General features: G+C 37.3%; 1 protein-coding gene across 5 annotated transcripts in view; it reads right to left on the bottom strand.

Moving 5' to 3' along the window:
* The window catches only part of ppfibp2b (PPFIA binding protein 2b), a 62,408-nt gene that overhangs the window by 13,586 nt on the left and 27,217 nt on the right, over positions 1-21,605 (bottom strand). For 3 of the 5 annotated variants that reach the window (XM_015000684.2, XM_088006401.1, XM_088006403.1), the window contains 5 exons: positions 16,934-17,020; positions 14,506-14,619; positions 8,058-8,207; positions 1,998-2,210; positions 514-606 (listed from right to left, as the gene is read on the bottom strand). In XM_015000684.2, the coding sequence (XP_014856170.2) occupies positions 514-606; positions 1,998-2,210; positions 8,058-8,207; positions 14,506-14,619; positions 16,934-17,020 (657 nt within the window). Of the gene's footprint in view, positions 1-513; positions 607-1,997; positions 2,211-8,057; positions 8,208-14,505; positions 14,620-16,062; positions 16,650-16,933; positions 17,021-21,605 lie in introns of those variants that run through there. The other 2 variants (XM_088006404.1, XM_088006402.1) reach the window with 2 other exon arrangements.

The raw sequence follows: 21,605 nt of genomic DNA on the forward strand, positions 1-21,605 counted from the left end.
TTCTCAAACTTCATCAAGCCTCGTTAATTTAGCATTGTTTAACTGTTTACTATCGATATTTTAAAAACTGCCCTGGTTTAAAAAAATACTTAATCTTCAGATCTAATTAAACATTAAAGGAAAAGTATAAATATATGATAAATATACATAATAATAAATATAAAAGCACACTCTACCACATGTGCTTATATTCTAACAAAACCCGGGTTTTGAAAGTTTATTAGTGAAGACAAGAAACTTCTAGTCTCTGTTGTTTGTGTTTTCGGGAAAACGTCCCATCTCCTTCAACTACTCCTGCAGTTTACTTCAAGCTGTATTAGCCTCCTTTGCGATAAATGATAAAGATCTGATATAATGAAACAATATAAGCCCCACAGCTGATTTCCCTTCTGAATCATACTGGCACTAACACAAAGAGAACATCTGTTTCTTCTTCTGCACATTTCCGTGGTAAAACAAACCACATGTGACATGTGCATCCACGTGTGAGCAGAGCGAATCAACTCTGTGTACCTTGGTGGCCCTGAGTTTCCTCTCGTACTGGCTCTTTTCTCCCTCCAGCTCCTGCACTTTGCTCGTCAGCTGCTTGACTTCATGAAGCAAATCCTGCAAACAAACCAAACACATTAGTATTTTTAGAAGGTTAAACGATAGATTTATCAATTTGTCCAAGTTTTTTTGGAGGGTTTTTTTTTCCCGCAAGGTTTCAGAATGGGCTGTATGCATGCTAACATGAATGGGACTGGAGTCATCAGCCTTATGTGCAGTTATAAAAAGGTTTCCAGGGCTGTACAGTGCTCTGGTTAATATGGGGAAACATGATCCTCCTGAAAACAGACACCACAACGTGCAGTTATCAGCAGCCAGGGAAAGAATAAACCCCCCCAAAAAGAACATGACCGGAAGGCGTCCAGGTTGCACATCTGCCCGCTGACCATTATCACTGTATGAGGGAAACTTTGTAAAGCCATAATTATCATTACATGACCCATCCACCTGGTCAGAGTAGGAGGAAGCAGACATAAACTTTGTTAGTAACCAGAGCAATAATCATCATGCAAACAAACAAACCACATCCGATCCAACAAAAACATAACACTGACCCAAAATCTTGAAGAGATTTATGAAAGAAAAACTCGTTTTAGGTGAAAATGTCTTCCAAATGTTTCAGTTATTTAAGGAGCAAAAGCAGAAGGAGATTGCTGAGGCTCTACCGTCAGTCAGAGTTGCAGCAACCTGTACGCTTATTGGCAGCGACGGTCAAAATGTGTAAAATGGGATAAAATGAATGAATCTTATTGTAGAAAACATATTCTCTCATCAAATAATGTGGACATTTAAAGATTTATTCAATTCAAAAAATGAACCTGACCTAAAGCCGTAATTATCATTACATGACTAAAAAATTAGACAATTATGGGAAAAAAAATCAAGATGCAAGCCTCTCTAACAATATTCCCAGGGCCTTCAGAAGAGAACCAGGCCCACAGCAACATAGATTTATTTTACACATCTTGAACAGTGCCACCCACTGCCATTTGTGGTGGTAGGCACTACACATGCCTCAATTTTTGAAGCACATATTGGACTGTAGCTCCTCAGATGAATGAATGATGAAGCATTTGGAAAACTAACCGAAGGTTTTGATTTCTGCCAAAACCACAGCAGAGCGTCACCCCAACATCCTGAGGGCCACATACAGATGCTCCACTCCACACACACACACACACACACACACACACACACACACACACACACACACACACACACACACACACACACACACACACACACACACACACACACACACACACACACACACACACACACACACACACACACACACACACACACACACAACAAGAGAGGTTGTTAGTTTGATTCTGTGGAAATGTCCAAATACCAGCAGAGGTTTGCAGACTAGTTAAGAGGGGAGAAGAGAAGGAAAAATGGTGGAAGTATTGTAAGAGGAGTTCTTCCATCATCAGTTTCCATACATGCACAGTCTGTCTTTCTCCACTGTGTTTCAGCGAAGCAGAGCTCAGGTTTGACCCAGCATTAGGATCGGCGCTCTGAACTGGGTTGCCACTTGGGTCCCCCTGTTGGGCTTCCTTCTCCTCAAGGGCCCGTTTCTCCTGGATGCGAGTGCTGATCTCCTCCTGAAACTTGCACATCTGCTCCTGGAGCTCACTGATGAGATTTACCACACACTGGCAGGGATGGAGGATAAATGAGAAGAGGCAGACGATGTCAAACGGAGAGATGTAAGGAGAGGGAAAGAGAAATACACTGAAGTTAGATGCAACGATAGGAAGAAAAAAAAAGAGAAGATGATCATTGGATAACTTGTTTCTTAATTTAGTCTGCAGATGGAAATAGTTCTTCTAATGTCTTGAAGTCCCCTGGCTGTGGATTGAAATGCAATTTTAAAGAACAGCAAACATAATAAACAGAAAAAAGCCACACAAAACATCTATTTGACCGAGGGGAAAAGAAAAAGTCCAAATTGTGGTTGTAACAATGAATAAGTCAGCCTTGGCTCAGACTGAGGCTAGGCATCTTTTCTCACCATCTCACATTGCTGAAATAGTGTGGCACACAGATACATGTTCAAATATGTAAACTGAACACGCGCCAGGCTTTGTGTTCCACTTCCCCACAGGTGCCATGTGACGACTGACAGGAAAGGAGGGGATGAGCTTGCCGATAGGTTATTCTGGGGTTAGTGGTAGAAGCAGAGGGTCCAGGTAAGTTTGGAGAGTCGAGATAAGAAACATGGTTTAAATGGGAGATTGACACACTTAGCGAGTTGATAATTCACTGTTAAGAGGGCTGTGCTACGCTAATTCACAGTCCTACTGTGCAAAAGTTATGACCTTCTTCATTTACCTTCTCTAAAGGATCAAGTGACGGTAGAGCAAACAAACTAATAAATAAATTTAAAAAACCAATGACCTGAGTTAACGATGCATTTTTCCTCTGCTGATCATCCACTGTATGCAAAGCGTTAAGCTGTAAGGTGGGAATGACCTTGTGCATGCAAAAACACAGATTTCTGTCTCAGTATACTTTGATTGATTTATTTTTTTTATTCAATAAATTCAATGCAATTGTAACATGCTGCTCGTAAAGTGCCAAAATACCAAGATGAAAATTGGTTATTGGTTTAGTTAGTTGGACACAAAACTAATTTATTAAAAAAAACAAAAAAACTAGCCAAGTTGATTTTTTTTTTTTTTTAATGCAACTTAAGTAAATATAACTGAGTTTTTTAACTATATGAGAGGAAAATCAATTTCCATGTTTTTTTTAAAATTATTATTTTAACAGTTATTTTACCCAGTGGTAGGATTTTTCTTTGTGGTTTGCTACATCACTTTTTGTAAGGAAAATTAGAAATTAATATTTTCAGGGATTAAAGGTTGCGTTAAATTAAATAAAGTGTACCACAGTGTGCAAGAGTGGTGTAAATTAAGGGTACATTTATCATATTAGAGTTAAGCTTGTAAGCCAGAAAGGTTCTAAAACCCATTAATCCTTTGACTTAAGGATAATTTTTCCAACTTAAAAGTCAAAGGTAAGAAAATTACAAAACAAAAATAAAAATATTTTTCTGAAAATCATCATTGGACTGAAAAAAAGAGTGAAAAAGCAGCTAAACAACAAAGAAAAACATTGGAAAAACCTTGAGAAATCCTGTCTATTTCTGAAAACCACTTTAAAATATTACAAGCAAGTCTGGTTGTGTGGAAGCAAAATCTAAGTTATATAAATTAATCAATTTCCAGCTATTTTTAGTCAAAGCAGAACAATAGTCATCTCCAAGATGGTCTTTTTTTGTCCCCCATATCTTCCAAAGTTTAGATCCACAAGAATGAGCAAGACTAGATGAGAAGATAGAAACAAAGAGCGATAAAAACAAAAGCAGTGAGGGAAACAAAAAAACACACATATCCCTTGTTTTATACAAAATAACTTGATAAATGCTTTCCCAGAAAAACAGCCTCATCTCACAGTCATGTAAAATCTTTTAGAACCTGTTGCATAACCTGAAAAATGCACCATCAAACTAAACGCGTCATTCCCAGGCGATCGTCGGTTGGCTGTAAGGTTTTTTGTTTTTTGTTTTTCCTGTGTCGTACTGGTGTAGTTTCCTGAGGTGAAAGTGTTTTACCCCCAGGAATGCTCAGAATGGATGCCTGTCATTCCTCCTGACAGCTCACTGGAGCCTTGCAGCTGTTACAAAGCGCACGCACAAACACGCATCATCACTTTTACTATTCCAGCTCCCATCTCTCCAACAAAAGCTAAAGACCACAGCTTTGTAGAAGAGTCGTTGGCTATGAGCGTCTTGGGACCTTTCGCCACACAGCGAATATTTAATAAGCAAAATATTTAAAAGGATACATTCTTCAGAGTGGTGCTTTGTGGAGTTGGTCCCAGCTGTCAGTATCTTACACCCTGCAGCAGTTCGTCTACTTTGTTGTCTTAACTGTTTGGACACATCACAGTGTGTCCAAACCTGTCCATTTACAAGTACTGCAAGTTTGTGAAAAAGCAACAAAAGCTGAGGTCCAAGTCTCTAAGGCAGTTCCTTTATGTACTAATGGTGTGAATCAAAATGGATCAAATAAAATGTTTTTGTTTTAGTGTGGGGAAGCTACTGACTGCTTGGAGCCTCTACACAAAACCTACTTCAGCCAATCAGAACCATCTAACAAGCAAAAATAAATAAAGGAGAATTAGTAATCCCAACCATGTACATTCTTAGTAACTTACACATGCAAAACAGAGGCGAAGGGGCAATGTGTGTCTGGTTGGTAACCTCACTCAAACACTCATCAGCTCTGCACTTCTCTTTGACAAACTCAAAGGCAAACAGTTGACTCATAATTCCACCCAAATTCTCGTATATGACACAGAAACCACAGTGAAGACCTGCAAAACCTGGCCTGAGAAATGCTACGTTAAAAGGATTAGCTCGCTTTCCGCTTGTGTTGATTCATGGTTGTAAACAGGAGGTTAAAGATTAACATAGTTACTTAAGGTAATTAGGTAATTCAAACAGCAAAAAAACTAAATTGTCTATTTTTTGTCAACCAGTAGGATATAGTCTGAAAATTAGCTCTAAGAAGCTACCAGAATAGAACAATTGACTAGGAGATGGAAATAAAGATATGACGTAGAGAAAGAAATTGAAAATAGCTCAGCTCTTCATCTTCTTCTCTGAGAGAAACTTGTGTTAACATTATAAATGTCTCTTGTAGCGTCTGATCACACCATGAATCACTTACAGAACAAAACAGATGACAGTTTTAGGCAACAGGATTTGTATTGCAAATATTTTTCCTGGTAACGATGCATGTCTTATAGTACAGGTTTGTTTTAACAGCACATCCTTTCCATTCTGATTTTTTTTTTTCTGTTTTTAATCATCATGTTACCTCCCACTTGCTGCTTCCTCCTCCCCATCTGATGCTTATCACTTTCCATCAACATATTACTGGCCTCTGCACATCTAGAATGCTGTATCAAGTTTATTCATGAGAAGCACAGCCTTTCTTAATGCCAAGCCCCACAAGAGCATTCTCAGGATCTGCTGTGCCAGTGGGGAGCAGCTTAGTGTCAAAAGACACAAATTGCACACAAAGAAAATAACTATCACAAAAAAAAGACATCTCAACAGATAAGGCTGGAACACATGCATTTGAGCGTTATTATTTGAGACCCATGAAGGTCTTAATGGGATTGTTTCTACCTTCAGCGGAGCAGAAACTTGCTGCTAAGCTGAATAGAAACTCTGATTCAGAGACACACTGCACGCAACCTTTCGCTTTCTAAGAATTACATCATCTCAACAGGTTTTAATGCAACTGCTGTGGCTCTTTGAATACGATGCAGTTTTAAATTATCCCTTATATTTTCCCAACCTACTGTATTGAATCTTTAAAACCATAAATGGCGATGGCATGTGGCGCTCTCGGTTATTTTTCAGCCTAACTTTAGAATGATGTCAAAGCTTTCATTGCACATTATATAACTGAGCTTTGTCCATTAGAAATAAATCAGATAACACAGGGAATTAAACTCCTCTTGCAGGGAGCATTTTAATCACATTGCAGTCTTGTGATATTTTGAAGGCCTTAAGGTGAAGTACGCTTTCCTTCTTTAAAAGATTTTTTTAATGAGACTATTTTTGTACTTTGAACTTAATGGCTGTTGCTGAAACCATCTAATGTGTTCTGGCTTGTTTGAGAGTTGCAGTGCTTAAGCGTCTCATCAAGGATTCCACTATTAACTGTGCCAGTGACTTTTTTGTGGTGTTGGAATGTTTTTGTTGCGTTCTTATTGCATATGTAATAGTTCCAAGACAAAAGAGCAGGTCTTTCATCACCTGATGAGCGCTCTCGTTACTATTGCACTTACTTTTTGCATAGACCTGTGGAAAAACTTTATGAATGTGCGCTTTTATGAATAGTTTTAGAGGGAAACCTGTTGCTTTTCCAACCTGTTACACTTGGCCAAAAGAATCAAATGGTGAACTTTTGGGATCTTCCAGATTTAATTACCGCTGCTGGTGTATTGCACAAAGTGAATGGTAAAATGATGACTGAGACCTACCTGTGGAAGTCTTTGACTTCACCTCAGATCAAGAGCTGGTTAAACAAGGTTGTGAGTTCCAACCAAACACACATCAGATGGAGAAAGAGTGGCACTTGATGAAACCTCATCAATAATTTATGGACTACTTCAATTAACTGAGTCTGAGATCCAAACAATTTAAATTAACTTGCAAAATTTTTATATAAAAGCGTGGTCAATTATCAAGAAGCTTACTGTTGGGCTGAAAATGGCAATCATTAAAATGAAACTTACTAAAGAAAAAAAAAAAAACTTTCAGCCAAATACTAAAGTTAATGTATCCTCATGAATATGGTATAGTTTGACCACTCAGTCAGGTTAAAAACAAATTCAAATTTGTCCACCCGATTCTTATTTTAGAAAACTACCGTATGAAATGACACTCTAGGAAATGAACAATTTAAATAACCAAATGTTTCGCTTCTTAATATCTTATTTAGATTTTTGTTAACATTAACACGTTTCATAAGTCACACTTCTCTTTCCTGAGACCATCTGCCACCAGTCAACAGGTGAGTCACACAAAGAAGAGATCAAAACCACTTATATCCCTGCATACATTACATGCAGCTAATCAACAGTTGCCTCTAGTATTCAGCTTGAAGCTTAGTTTACTTTCAGTAGATGCCTCTGAGGAAGACACACAACAATCTAAAGAGAGTTAAAAACAAAGGGCAGACATTGGTTGAAAAGTAATTGACACTGTCAGCATCTTTCTTTTCCAAATTCTGTTTTTGTCCCAAAGATCTCAATGGGGAAACCCAAAAATAAATTTTGGACATGGTGCATACATTAGCTATTAGTGAAACAGTTAAAGAAACTTTTAACAGGACTTCTCTGGAGACTCAGAAGTCAAATAAATAGGTGACATACACATGAAGCATGTCTGAAGGTCCCAAATAGCAAAACTACACTACATGTATCTGTAATATTAGTAATATTAGTAATGAAGTATGAATTTGAAGGTAGAAATAAACTAATATATACAATACCTTAGAAAAAGTTTAGGAAAACTAGGATTTATAGACCAAATTTAGCTCAACTTACTTAAATTCTTTCAACCAAAGAAACTTGGCGTAAACAATACCCAGATTATTTTTAATAATTATAAAGCCTGGGAAAAAAAACATTAAATCCCACAAAAATATCCAAGAATGAGCTGCAATACATGCTTAAATGTTGTTGAAGGTCTGTCTGCTGATAAGATCTGCTGATAGGATTTAAACATGATTTACTGTGCAACACAAAGCATAACAACCTGTTTTTCATTGAAATTAAAAAGAAAGTTACATAAACTGTGCTTAAAAAGTCCATCTCTTTGTGTAAAGCATGTAAAAATTGTCACAAGTCAAATTGTCACAGAACAAAATTGGCCTTTTTGCTATCTTTGAGTGAAGTTGGTTGACATCCCCTACCTCAGCTTTGTTGTTCTTTGCATTTGCAGCATCCTGAGGGTTTGTGTTGGTTCGTGTTTCCTCCATGCTGACCAGCTTCAGCTTCAGGTAGGACACTTCATCCATTAGATCCAGCTTCTGGGTCTCCAGAGAAGTCCTGCTCCTCAGCTCCTGAAAAACAAATAAACAATGAATGTACTCTGTAGATCCTATTGCACACATGGAAGAAAAAAAAAAAAAAAAGACACTTATGTTGCTTTTGCAAAACCCAGTAGCAGAAAATGTTTTACATGCGTCGTTCATGCCAGGATTCCACTCAGCACAATCTTCTTCCCACACTACGAGAAGTCTGGCTGGGGGATAAAGACCCCACAAAGCTAAATATACACGCTCTCACGCAGACACAGGCTTGCTGCAAACTATTAATAACGCTGTCCTTCATTGGTAGAGAGGAAAAGAAAGCATGTCTGAAAAAGAGGCAGATAAGAGACGTAGTTTCCCATGAGCATGATAAAGTTTTAGTTTTTTATGACTCGTATGTAAGCTTTCAATTCCCCATCCAAACTACTTCCAATTCCCCTTATGCGTCTACAAAATTCAAACTTTAGTAGTTGTGAATGTCATCATCTTGATCAAAACACTTTTGAGAGAAATTGAAAAGAAAATTAACTAGTGAGGTGTTTTTTTCCATCTCAGGATGAAACAAAAAATATGATCTTTCTTAAGATCGATTTTTTTCTGAAGTTGACGGGCAACTAAGATTTACTTTTTTCTTTGGAAAACAAAACACTACAGGGTATGTGCATCAAAGCTCCCTTTATAGAAAGTAGCTCAGTTTTTCATGAGCTCAGAGTAGGGGAACAAGGCGCACTCCTCCAAATCGTGCCCGAGTTTTGCTGTGCTGGTTGCTTGGAGACCAAAGGACGTAGCGAGGTTTTTAGGCTGCAGCTAGAATACGGGCGGGCATACACAAGCCTGGCATTGCATTCCTCAGTGAGAAACAGGGAAAGAAGTCACAGCTAGAAGAAGCACTGGGGTTCATAGTGATACTGTCAGCATTGGGAAACTTTAGCTCCTTCTAGCTGCTACACCAGGGTTTGTGATGAGGTGTAAGAGGCTTTAAGGGCCCATTCGACTGGATAAAAATGTCAGTGGCATTAAGAAAGCGAATGCTTTGTAACTGGAAATATAACTGAACAATTTCTCCATATAATGGTATGACGATATCACTTTTTAATCAATCATTCACCCATCTCTCTATTCTTTTATGTGCTTAATGCACAAAAGTCATATTAAAAAGCGTAAAAGTCAACACTCTGACCACAAACGGATACAGTTCCTCTCAAAGTGGACATAGTAAACAAGTTGTGTCAACACCACAGCCACACAGTCAGACAGTTAAAAGCCCATAATCACTCCAGCTCAGAAAATCTGCTTAGTTATGGCAGCTGACTGTCAGTTTGCAATCTCACACCAGCGTCGCATTACAGAGGGATAAGCTGCAATATTTAGAGGTAATTTATCAGACGTCTGTGGTGGTCCGCCACAGCTCAGCTGCTCGACATTTGCTTTTACTAAATTGTAAGAAGCAACACGTGCCAAATTATCCTGTCCTTAATGTGCCTTGCTCCTATACCCCTAATTATAGATCACTTTAAAAAAAGCTTTGGTCATCTCCAAATTGGGGTAAAATAAATAACACACAGAAATGTCTAAGTCTGGACTCCAAACTCATCTGGTTTAAATCAAGAGGAATTTAAAATAGAGTCTACTTTAAAATGATTAAGGAAGAATATATACTGTACATGTTTACAATAGCTTTGTTTTATTTTTAAACCTTTAGGTTTTACCAATTCATCTGAAGGTTTTCCACACTCCAAAACAAAAACGGCTTCAAATTTAAAATGCTTCAGTTGAATTAACATTCTCAATGTGGCAGCAAAAGCACAAAAAAACAAAAACAAAAGCAAAAAATGACAGCAATGACATTTTAATTTTAACATAATGGTCGATAAGATATTATTCACTTCCCAAAGTCATTTACTTCATGTTGTAAATACATTAACATCTAAACGTATATTTCATAAAGACTTTTTTTTTTTCATGTGAAGCGCTTGAGGATCAGGTAAAATACTCTTCATTTGCCTTCTGAAAACTCTGAACTTTTTCAAACTATTAGTTGTGACCTTTTATGGAAGAATAATAAAAAAAACAGATAAACATTCATTTCAAAGGTATATTTCAAATTAAGTTTTAGTGAATCATTAAGATGACGAACTATTGGGACTTTAATGATGACCTTGTTTGGAGACATTGATTTGATTCATCTGGGTGTGTGCAGGTCCTGCTTCCTGTCCACATCACTTCATTACAATACTGCTAAAGAATGTACAAACAACTCAGAGCAGCAGTTTCAATTGGGAAATGTCATATGACAAAGTGTGGGAGGATGACATCCGGGATAACGATGAGTACATTTCACTGTGCCGACTGTAAAAACCATTTCATGTTACTTTAGTTATTTTTATGTACACAAACCTGAAATAGCTCAGGGAAACACTGGACATGGAGTCATACAGACTCTGTAAATGTTTTTAATAACATCCTAAAACATATTATGACTGTATTATGACATATTATGTTGACACAAGCTAAACCTTCTGCTTTGAAGCGCCTAAACATGGTCATTTGTTGGTTTGCAATTTAACACAAAAAGTTATGTCAAGTTTAACTTACAAGTCACTATCTAAACTGGCTAATAAATAGTATATACAACTACTGAATACTGTTACAATAATTATTTGCTGACACAAATACAACTGATACATATACATTTTTCAATATAATTCATTATAGTACTTTAAGAGAAATCCTTTTGCAGGTCAAAGCTTCACAAAAACTCCTGGTTAGAAATCAGCTACAAAACTATGATTGGTGATTTTTTTATGCAGAAAACTGAGCTTCAAACTAGTGCATTCAAATGCAAGCACAGAAATATCTAATGCCAAGCACTACAAGAGGAAACTGAGGTCGGAAGATAATACTGAATAATTAGTCAAAGTGCTTGGCAAAGGTAAAGGGAGCAGCACTGGATTCTCTGTTTTTCAGGGACTGTCTTTATGTATCAGATTTGAGCATCATATTTTGTTACCAACTACATAGCTGAACAAATTAAGGAAATAAAGTTTTCAGGAATTGTAGGTCAAACTCAGTGTTAAAAGGTACTGGCTTGTCTGTACAAGCAGTGTTTACCTATCAGTGATGGAAATATTTGGATTTATCTGCAGTACATCACGGCCTAGCATAATCCTTGTTGCACTGAAGACTTATTCTAGCTTCTGCACTGATAGAAGCAGTCAGGAAAGAGAGAGCAGACATGTCGTCACATTTTAAATCCTTAAAATCTGCCTTCTACGTGTACACAAAGAGGAGTTAAGAACCTGGAGAAGACGAAACAAAATACCACACGAGACGCAGACCACCTTTATCAGTCCCCACACCGAAATCTCTCTTTACCAAACATCTCGTATCACTTTGTGTGTTTGATCAGCGGTCAAAATATGTACAACGGCCGCATATCGGTGCTGCTAGAGCCTCAAATCATGACTGACTGCAGAAAAGATTTATTGCTGCAGCAGTGTTAGTAATTGGCTGTCAATTTGAGATACTGTGTTTTGCATTTCTACATAAATCTAGAAAATATTAATTAAAGCTAGCAGGACGATAGAAAGAAGCATAACACTCCTGATAAGGCTTTTTATTTTGGAGCTGGGGCCTTTTCACACTCAATGTGGGCAACAAGGAGGACAAGGAGCCCATTGAGAAGTTTAAACAGAAGGCTGATTCTGTGGCAGTCAGGGTTGGGGTCCTTTTGTGTCCAGGCTGGCAGAACTCATGAGTTTGCTTCACTGCTGACGTCAAGAAAAACAACTGGGAAAAAAACCTGGCCTGATCTGTTGTCAAACTGGCTCAGAGGTGGTTTTAGTCACCTTGACCACAGAAGATGTGAAAAACACACGAGGGCAGACGATCCGATCCGTGCTGTGTTTAAATGAGGTGTCAGAAGACGCAAGCGTTTCAAAAAGCCTGGAAATAATATGTACATCTTTATTTTCTAACATCTGGATGAATAGGTGTTCAAAAAAGTCCAGACTGAAGCTAAAATTATTTTGGTCCACTGGACTATAATTACCATCTGTTGAGCTAGCTGCCAACATCAGCATGTTCTCTCAAATATGCAACATGCTGACAGAAGGAAAAATGTCTGTTGTTGAGCAATTTAGTTTGGCAATTCGCTGTTTAGCACAAAACCCAGAGGAAAGGACATCAGCGTTCATCATTAATCCTCCAGCGACTTTAAATGTGTACAAAGTACTACAGCATTCACAGTTGTTTATTCACTTTTATCATGACAACCAAATGCTGCTGCTTGTGTTTTAGTTAAGTGCAGATGGGAAAACCAACAAACTACTAAAATGATTGTTCAGTCTTTGTAGGTTTAGGAGCACTTAACTTACACGGGCCTCATTTCAAATTAATTTGCTTCACTTGTTCAGTTGTAAAAATGAAACTTATTAGTTTTACAGACTTATTTCACACAGAACAATACATTTCAAGAATTTATTTGAATTACTAGATAAAAGCTAGTGAAAGTCTAAAATGTTTTTTTTATGTAGAAATTTAGAATGATGGATGGAAGATAGGATATAAGGATGTAAATATAATGTGCAGTATATACTGTTAATATTTTCACTGAAAACATGCAAATTATCATATCAGAACCATTAATAGTCTACTTTAGGTTCAATATCTTATTTTGCATTCCAAGCATCTAAATTTAGGCACAATATATGTGCTACATTCAGGTTAATCTCAACTTAATTTAAATCTGTTGGACAGAAAAAAAAAATAATTTATAGAATTGTATATAAACTGAGGTATTAATGGGTTACATGTGCTGTATAGTTAATTTTTGATTGACTGGCTGAGTAAAACACTAAGTAATGCAATTTTAGTATTACTAACCATGCTGTAAAGACCATAACTTGTCTTTACAGGAAAGATAAGCTACCTTCAGTTTTAGTTTGCTTTAAGTCAGACAAATGTTGTCTCATCCCTTCCAGGAAATTGTTGAGCTTTGACTTGTCGAACCTACTTGGTGTTTGTGCCGTTCATATCACCTTACATCAGCTTGGAGGACAGGAGTCAAAGGAGGTCAAGACAAACTGGAATAAGCAATAAAACAAACTGCCACTCCTTTATTTATTAATTTTCTCTCCTAGCTGAAACCTTCAGCACCAACGTTTTGCCATAAACGCGATATCAGGTTTTAATTAACACCAGTATGACTGTTGTGTTTGTAATCTAGCTTTTCCGTCATAGTAAAGTTTATCTATAAAAGCTTGATCCAGGGTTTCTGCAAGTTTTAATAACTTCAAATTAAAGACATTTTAAGATTTTTAAAAATAATTAAGACATATGAGCTTAAAAAATTTCCATCTTACATATAACTATTTTAAAATAATTTACTAATATATGAAGCAAATTAACTAGTATAACAAGTAATGCTATTTATTGATGATGCATAATCGTATTGATAAATATTGCAACTGGTATCAAATGTAAATTTTCCGCCTGTGATCTTGATGTTCATCACACTTTTTGGGATGTTTTTAAAATGGATCAGTTGAGAACAGCTATTGCAACGACATTATGAAAAACCACGAATATTCCATACAAAGTGTAAATTAACCAGATTTGGAACTTGTTGCATTCTGAAGGTTTTTTTTCGATATCAACATTGCACATAAGGTTATTGTCACAATATATTTAGAAACTAAAAAGAAACTCAGATTTCAGCTGCAAGTTTTGGTTAGTGGAGCTAAATCTAGATCATTAGCGCTGGCATTCTGTTGATTACAACAGATCTGTACTTGCAGGCGTGGCATGTTTTAGATATCAGTAGTGGAGGTGTGTGTAGCTGTAAACGTAGGACGTCTAAAAAGCCATAAAAGAAGGTGCTTTAACTACAAACATTCAGTATGAAGCTGTGCAAGATGGATGTGATTGTGATCTCCAGCTGGCTGGCAAGGTATGCATGTAAACATAGTGCCGTTGAGCTGTGTGCCGCCCAAATACTGATACTATCGGTAGTTCTGCTCCATGGTTAACTTTTATGACTCCCAATTTCAGACAAACATACTTTACTCTTTTTTGTTAGATTAAAAACAATAAATATACCAGCAATCACAAAAAGTTAAACATAAAGTGGCTGACTAACATGACATTAAATAATAATCAAATGTAATAGGATGCATTTTACACATCAGTCGTGTAACATGTGCAGTAATATTACAAGCACTGCTTTAATTTAAATAGAATAGTAAATACTATTGGATGACAAAATAAGATTTTTTTGCAAAAGTTAAAATTCACAGCAAATAGTTTTTGTTTTTTTACATGTTTTTACCTGTTGCAGCATCTCCTCTGTGGAAGCCAATTTCTGTCGATGCTCTTCCAAAGAAGTTTCCAAGTCTCTGATTTTCTCTCCCTGAGCCTCAACTTGGTCCGTCAAAACGCTTACCTGTTGGAGTACAAAATCCTTTAAGATGGAGGCTTTCCATTTTTCTCCTTAAGAACCACAAAATAACAATGAAGTTCACTTTAAATCCCAACTGCGATTACTTGAAGCCTTCAAGCAGTACTCAAAGGTTAGGGAGGATTGCTCAGCAATTGCCTGGGACAGTGTGATTTTCATCTTTAGCACTTTTCCAGATAACTTTAGTAGTACAAGATAAAAGCCAAAGTAGTAACTAAAATAAAGTGCATTCCACAAAGATGTGTCTGCAGCTTTGGATACTAATGAAAAACATAAACAACATGTTCATAGCATCATGTTGTGCATTAATCCAAAATGTCATTGTTATACAAACTGATATTTTTTTGCAAGAAAGAGACGACTATATATATATAATTTTTTTTTTACACCAAATTAAACAATGGCATTACAATTTGCATTGTTATAATCAAATGATTTATTATAAAAACATTTTCAATTCAACCTGCATTTTTTACTTGTTTTTGAAACAAATAAGATATATTTGTTTCTTTCACCAATAACTTTAGACAAGAAATGAGAACTTGTAACTAATAAGTTGATACTACAAAAAAAGGTAAAAAGAGAATATTGTTCACAACGTTTTACTCCATCCAGTCGAGGAGGTCGAGGAACTTTGCACAGAGGAATGTAAAATCTGTCAGTCTGTTAGAAATGTAACCCAAAAGACTTACAAACAGCTGCAAAATAAAAAGAAAGGTTTCTGTAAAACATTGACTCAGGAAACCTGAGAAAGCATGCATCATTTTCCTTTCACTTTATGAATTTATAGGTCTACCACATCAAACGTTAAGAAAATACTTTGAAGTTTGTTGTTGCAATGTGACAAAGTGTGGAAAAGTTCAAATGGTAGGAGTTATTCTAAAAGGCATATCTATGAAGTTAAATCAGAAACTTTTGTCCTCCAACACACTTTCTGTAAACACTACACATCTATACTGGCATATCTCAACATTTAGCTCCACAGCAACATCCATTTACTTAGCAACCTGTCACTCAGGAATGCGTTTCACAGTTACTCTGATCTCCCAGACAACACATTTACCTCCTGCCAAACACACTTTAACCCTTCTTTTATTACTGCAGTGTGCTAAATCCATCTGACAGCAGCTGATTCTCTGTCACTTCTCTGACTTTCACCCCTGCAGTCATGTCTTGTCTCACAGCCAACTTTTTCACTCAACATGTGTTAAATGATCTAACTACCCCTCCTTTCCAACAATGTGCCAAATGCAAGTGAATAAAAGCAATGAGTTGCTTTTAAAACACTACTAGGCACACAATCATATAAATCACAGGTACCCAATAATTAAACTGAATGTATCTTATCACCAAAACAAGAACTACTTCAGACACCTTTAGCAGGACTGCATGAAGTGCAAAAAGGAAGTTTAAAGTACAAAGTCTTACCTCCGGCGAACACAAAGAAATAGTTCCTTATTACTACACGGACGCCATAAGCCAACCACAGAGTGTATATCCGCTAACACAAACAGAAATAAATGTTGAAGCAGAGCTACACTTCACATATGCAGACCTGAAGCTGAAACAGGTAAGGAGAAAGTAAAGCGGAAACCCACAAAACGGACAAACTGTCAACAGCCAATTAAATCCTCCGTCAAAGAAACAGAAGCCCCGGTCATCCCTGGTTATCAGCCAATCAGAGTTGATGTCAGATGAGGAATGTGTAACGAGTAGGTGCGCATGTGGGGGAGAGGTGGCGGCAAGGAATGAGATATAGACTTTATGATAGCTTTGTGAGCCGGGGTCGTTCAGCCGATTGTGAGCATTGCAGAAAAAAAAAAAAAAAAGTGCTTTTCAAAGAGCAAAACAAACACAGACAGGAAAAGGCAGCCTGAGGAGCAGCTTCATAACAGCTAATTAAATATGAGGAATTAAAGCCATACTCTGGAGATCACAGCTGCCTGAACTAGCTATTAAACTGATCTGAGCGCATAGAGAACCTGTTGACATGACATAGTTCTGAGACCTGTAATCATCCCGTGCCTAAGCTTTACAGTCTTGATATTTATAGTTGCTGTGGAAGTTGTCAGTTTTCACATGTGGTTGTGAAAGTGTCTGAGCTTGATTTGTAATGAAGTAACACAAAATATCTGGAGTTCCCTGATTATACACTACAACAGCTGGAATGATAGCAAAATCCTGCCAGAAGTTAATTTTATGGATTTAAAATACCGTCTGAAAACAAACAGGAGACGAAACATTTTGCATATTGTTTCATTAACATTTAAAATGACTGAAAAAAAACATTTTCTCTGACCTGCAGCACCAGAGATTCTTTGTCTCCTTCTAGTCGAAGTAGTCGTTCCTGATAGGTTTCATTGTTGGCTGGAGTACAGAGGCTCACCTGGACACAAGAAAGAAACATGCAGATTAATAGGAAGCTTACGGAGGAAGAGTGAGTAGTCGCATATCGTGAGTATGCCAAAAATGTTCGCTGACTTGAATTTTCTGATGAAGTCCTAAAGCTTTCCTCCCAATATACAAACATACTAGAAATTAACTGCAATACATGCTGGAGGCTATTGCTTCAGAAAGTTGGTTTAAACAAAGTTCTGCAAGATATGAGCCCATGAGTTGGTATGTTAAGTACTACATTATAAATTGCCTTTATTTGGACTTCCAACCATCGATTGTGTAGAAATATTACTTATTATGTTGGTGATTTCTGCAGCGCACCCATGTCTTACAATTTGAAAGACAATCTAAATCCATTTGCTATTTAACACTCACTTTTTAAGGTTACTGTTGGTCAGATTTACATAAAGAGCTCACAGAATGGCCCTTGTTTAAACCACATGATGCATTCCTATGAAACATCATCTGACTCAGAGTCTCATTTATCTCAAAACGGACCCACACTGTCACTGAGGCTTGCGATAAAACTTTCATAAGACCTCTCTGACTCCACCACTGACCTTGGAGTGGAACAAAACATATCTTATATAAACTGTTATGGATATATTTCAAGCCCCATGGCAAAACAGGAAAAGAGCAGGAAAAGAAGCCGTATCATATCTAGAAATAGAAAAGGCTTCAATAGCATCTACTGTAGCACAAAAGGAAGAGACACTCTGGGTCAGAATCTCCCCCAGTTCTCACCAGAATTACATTTTTAACAACTCGGGAGTTGAAAATGAAACTCGAGCAAAGTAACTGCAGATGAAGAGCCGGAGCAGTTTGTATTTCTTTTCAGATTATGCAGTCGTTTTGGTCTAAAGCTGCTACTTCCTCAACTGTCACTGTCAACAGGGATTTTCCAAAAGAAACTGAAAATAAGACGCTTTTGGCTTCAGAGCTACAGAAAACGTATAAGCTCATATCTTTAACTAATAAGAAGAAATTTATTTGGCATTCCATATAAATAAAAAAAAAAAATAATCAAAGCAAAGTTTTTCATGTCCATAATGTGGTTGTCTTCATTTATACGATTATGAAACTAGACTTTGGACAGGAAAAGCCCTTCTCACATTTTGCAACCCTTCGCCCAAGTTACAGGATGACTCCCACGAGAAATCATTACATCTGCACCAAGTGCATGACCTAGCATTTAGTGCATGACCTAGCATTGGCTAGAGAGGCGAAGGTTGTGCACCAAATGGGCTAGGTCTTTACCTCAAGTGGAGGAATTTTAAATGTTTGTTTGGTTTCCAAGTGACCAGAATGGAGCAGACAATGGATAATTTGTCTGTAGTTATGAGGGAGCAGTCTCTCTGAGCTAAATCGAAAAACAAAGCTCTCGAGTAAATGGTTAATGCGTTGTCCAACTCCATGTAAAGAGACATGGACCATGACCAGAACAACAACATCCTGGGTGAACTGAGCTACCTTCATGGCATGGATGGGCTCAACCTACAGATGGTGCAGAGTTCAAAAGCAAATCAACGGTTTTGGTTCAAGCATTCGATGAAAATTAAGGTTTTACCACCAAAATAGTTCCATTGCTTAACCAGGGCTGGTGCCAGAGCAAGTTCTAAACTTGTAAACTTGTTCTAAATGGTCTGGTTTTCTATAACCCGAGAGCAAACTAGAAGCCACATTATTACACCACTACTCTCTTGTATAAAATGTTTGATCCTCCCACTGTTGTACAAAGCATTTCTCTGAAGCACAAAAAGATGCCTTAAATTTACCAACATAATTTACTAACATGCTTTTAAAGAAAACTGGACATTTTGAAGGTTCTACTATCCCAATCAGCTGATCTCTGAATTGATCGGTACTTATTAGCATTTATTGATGCAGTGGAAATATCTGCAGTATGTAGTGATCTGCTGGACATTGACCTTTGTCGTAGGTGACATCACAATAAATAACCATAATCCCAAATTTAGAAATATCTAAAGCAAAAGTAACTTTGGAGATATAAACAAGGCACTAAAAACTGTGACTGTGTAGAAAAGACCACCTAAAACTCCTGGTGAAATAAGAAATTTCTTCAGGTTGGTGAAAACACAGAGACCAGCCTAGTGGTGCCAGAACCAGAACTTGCAGCCGTGGGACCACAAAGAACTGGTCCAAAGCATGCACTAGCATCAATTGGACACTGGAAGTTGTGGGAAAACACCTTGTGACTCCTTGGTCCTTTTGATGAGATACAAGTAACATTCAGCCACGGCAAATGACAAAATGCTGTTCATCAGTATTTACAACACCCTTCATGTACCACATTCAGCATTAATACATTTAACACATTTTATAGCTGAACTACATTTTGATGCTCCATCATAATTATTTGTGACAGTCCAGGACTTGATATGAAAGTCAGAGAACTAAAATGTGTGGCCCTTTCTGCCATCACACCAATGACGCAGTTTTGAAAACATCTTTGTTTTCCACCTAAGCCAAACTGCTTTCTCGCTTCTAATACAGATTAACAGATTCTGTCAGGAATGTTTGCAAGTTCTTGACAGACATATTAATTCTTGAACCTTTATTCCAAGCTGTATTACCTGGCAAGATTACTTCTGCAATGACTTATTGCGCATTTAAGAAAAGACAAAGTACCTTAAAAACTGAATGTAATTCTTGATGCATCATCTGCAGATGAGGTCAGAAAGGTCTGAGGACATTTATAGATTTCTGATGTGACTAAATGACCCCATCATCATCACATTATGATCAAACACCAAGACACTGGCACAAGGAATTATATATTGAAACATCATTTCTTTACGTCTCAACTTTAAATTTAGTTTTGCAGTAATGCTACACTATAACTTCTGGTAAGTTGCTCAGCTGGAAAATCTCCTGTAATCGCTGACTTTCCCATCAGACTCCAGAGAAGCAGAACCATTTAAGGATGGTGACACAGTACTTGAAAGGGCTGATAACGGAAACCAGGCCAGCCGGTTTTTATCTCTCCGTCAACGCCTGATGTGAGAATGGAAGGAAAAGTAGTGGACACATCCAAAATTTTGAGTAAATGTGTGAAATCTTTCTCTTGTCAGTGTTTGTAACACTGTTCAAATTCTATAAAGCTATTCGTAGAAAATTAGTTAGAATTTAGCTCTGTGATTTAGCTCTGTGTCATCAGGGTATTTTCAGGAAACTTCAACAAAGTTGTACCAGTTAGGGGAAGTAGTGATGCACATGTACATTTTTTATTTCCAAAACAGACTAACCACTATGACCCGCGTTATTGACTCCCACAGTTTGTACGACATGTTTAACAACACCACTACAAACGGTTTTAGTTTTGGATGCAGGGATGAATAAAAGCTATAAAAAGGTAATATGAAGACTGTGACTCCAGATCTCCTGAAAAATATATTTTTGGAATAAAATAAACTGCCTCTACTTTGACAGGGGACAGTTTTGTCGTGATTGTTCTGAATCTCAGGAGACAAAGTAAAAATTGACAATATCTTTTTCCAAGTTTTGATGAATTGGACCAATGGACATGTTTGAAGTCCATTTTTGACCTGCTTTGTGATGACTAGTTTCCACTCAGGATAAAGTTTGTTAAAGTTACACATATTCTCACTACATAGATCTAAAGTACTTCACAGGGAAAATATATGGGGACCTACCAGTTTCAGCCGCTAAAGAGGGTGGAACCCAGTTTATGATCCCAGTGTCTAAGAATGCATGACAGAGTGAAGCACACACCTACTTTAAATGATCTCAGTGAAAAAATGTCATCTGGTCTTTGGAAAGAAAAGACAGGGACCTTTTAAATGCGTTAAATGCATATTCCGAAACCACCAAACTAAAAACACCAACCACATCCAAAGGTAATTTGACCATTTCCTGTGGCTATATAAACTTTTGTTTTCATGTGTTTGTTTGATTCAGCACATCAGCAGTGTGTGGTTAACACATATGAAGTTTGCATGATCTTACAGACATGTGGGTTCTCTCAGAGTAATCTGGCATGTTAGGTTTACTGTTCTTGCTAAACTTTTGGGTATTAGTTTGCACAGGGTTGTTGGTCTTGACTCTTGTGTGTCTCTGTTTTACCCTGTGATATCCTGGTGAGAATCCACCCTACCTCTTGACCCACTTACTGTTAGAAATTCCCAATTTCAACCCACTCCTGATGGATAAAGCAGATACTGACAAAGGCTGGAATCGTTGGATGTGACAATTATTAATCCAGGTGACGCGAGTGAGAAGTGAGACACCCATTTATGTGGATAGCACTTGAACAATGGAGCAAACAAAGCAGATGTTCCCCAATTTTTGAAAGTTGGCATGCATACTAGAGTTTGTGCTCTCCTATTTTTTCACCTGAAGAAATCTGATTGGCCACTGAAGTCAAATAAAACATAAATAATGTAAATAATTCCCCTTATCAATTCAAAGCCCAACTGAAATGTCTGGAGTCTAGATTTACTACTCTGCAGTGTGACCTTTGTACTTAAACTGTGTTGCAGTAGTTCTTGCCAGGTGTCACTCTAAAAAGCATCTCTCAATGGGACCAACCTGCA

Source organism: Poecilia mexicana, unplaced genomic scaffold, assembly GCF_051168715.1.
Source record: "Poecilia mexicana isolate PSO_F unplaced genomic scaffold, ASM5116871v1 scaffold_6, whole genome shotgun sequence".
Taxonomy (NCBI): domain Eukaryota; kingdom Metazoa; phylum Chordata; class Actinopteri; order Cyprinodontiformes; family Poeciliidae; genus Poecilia; species Poecilia mexicana.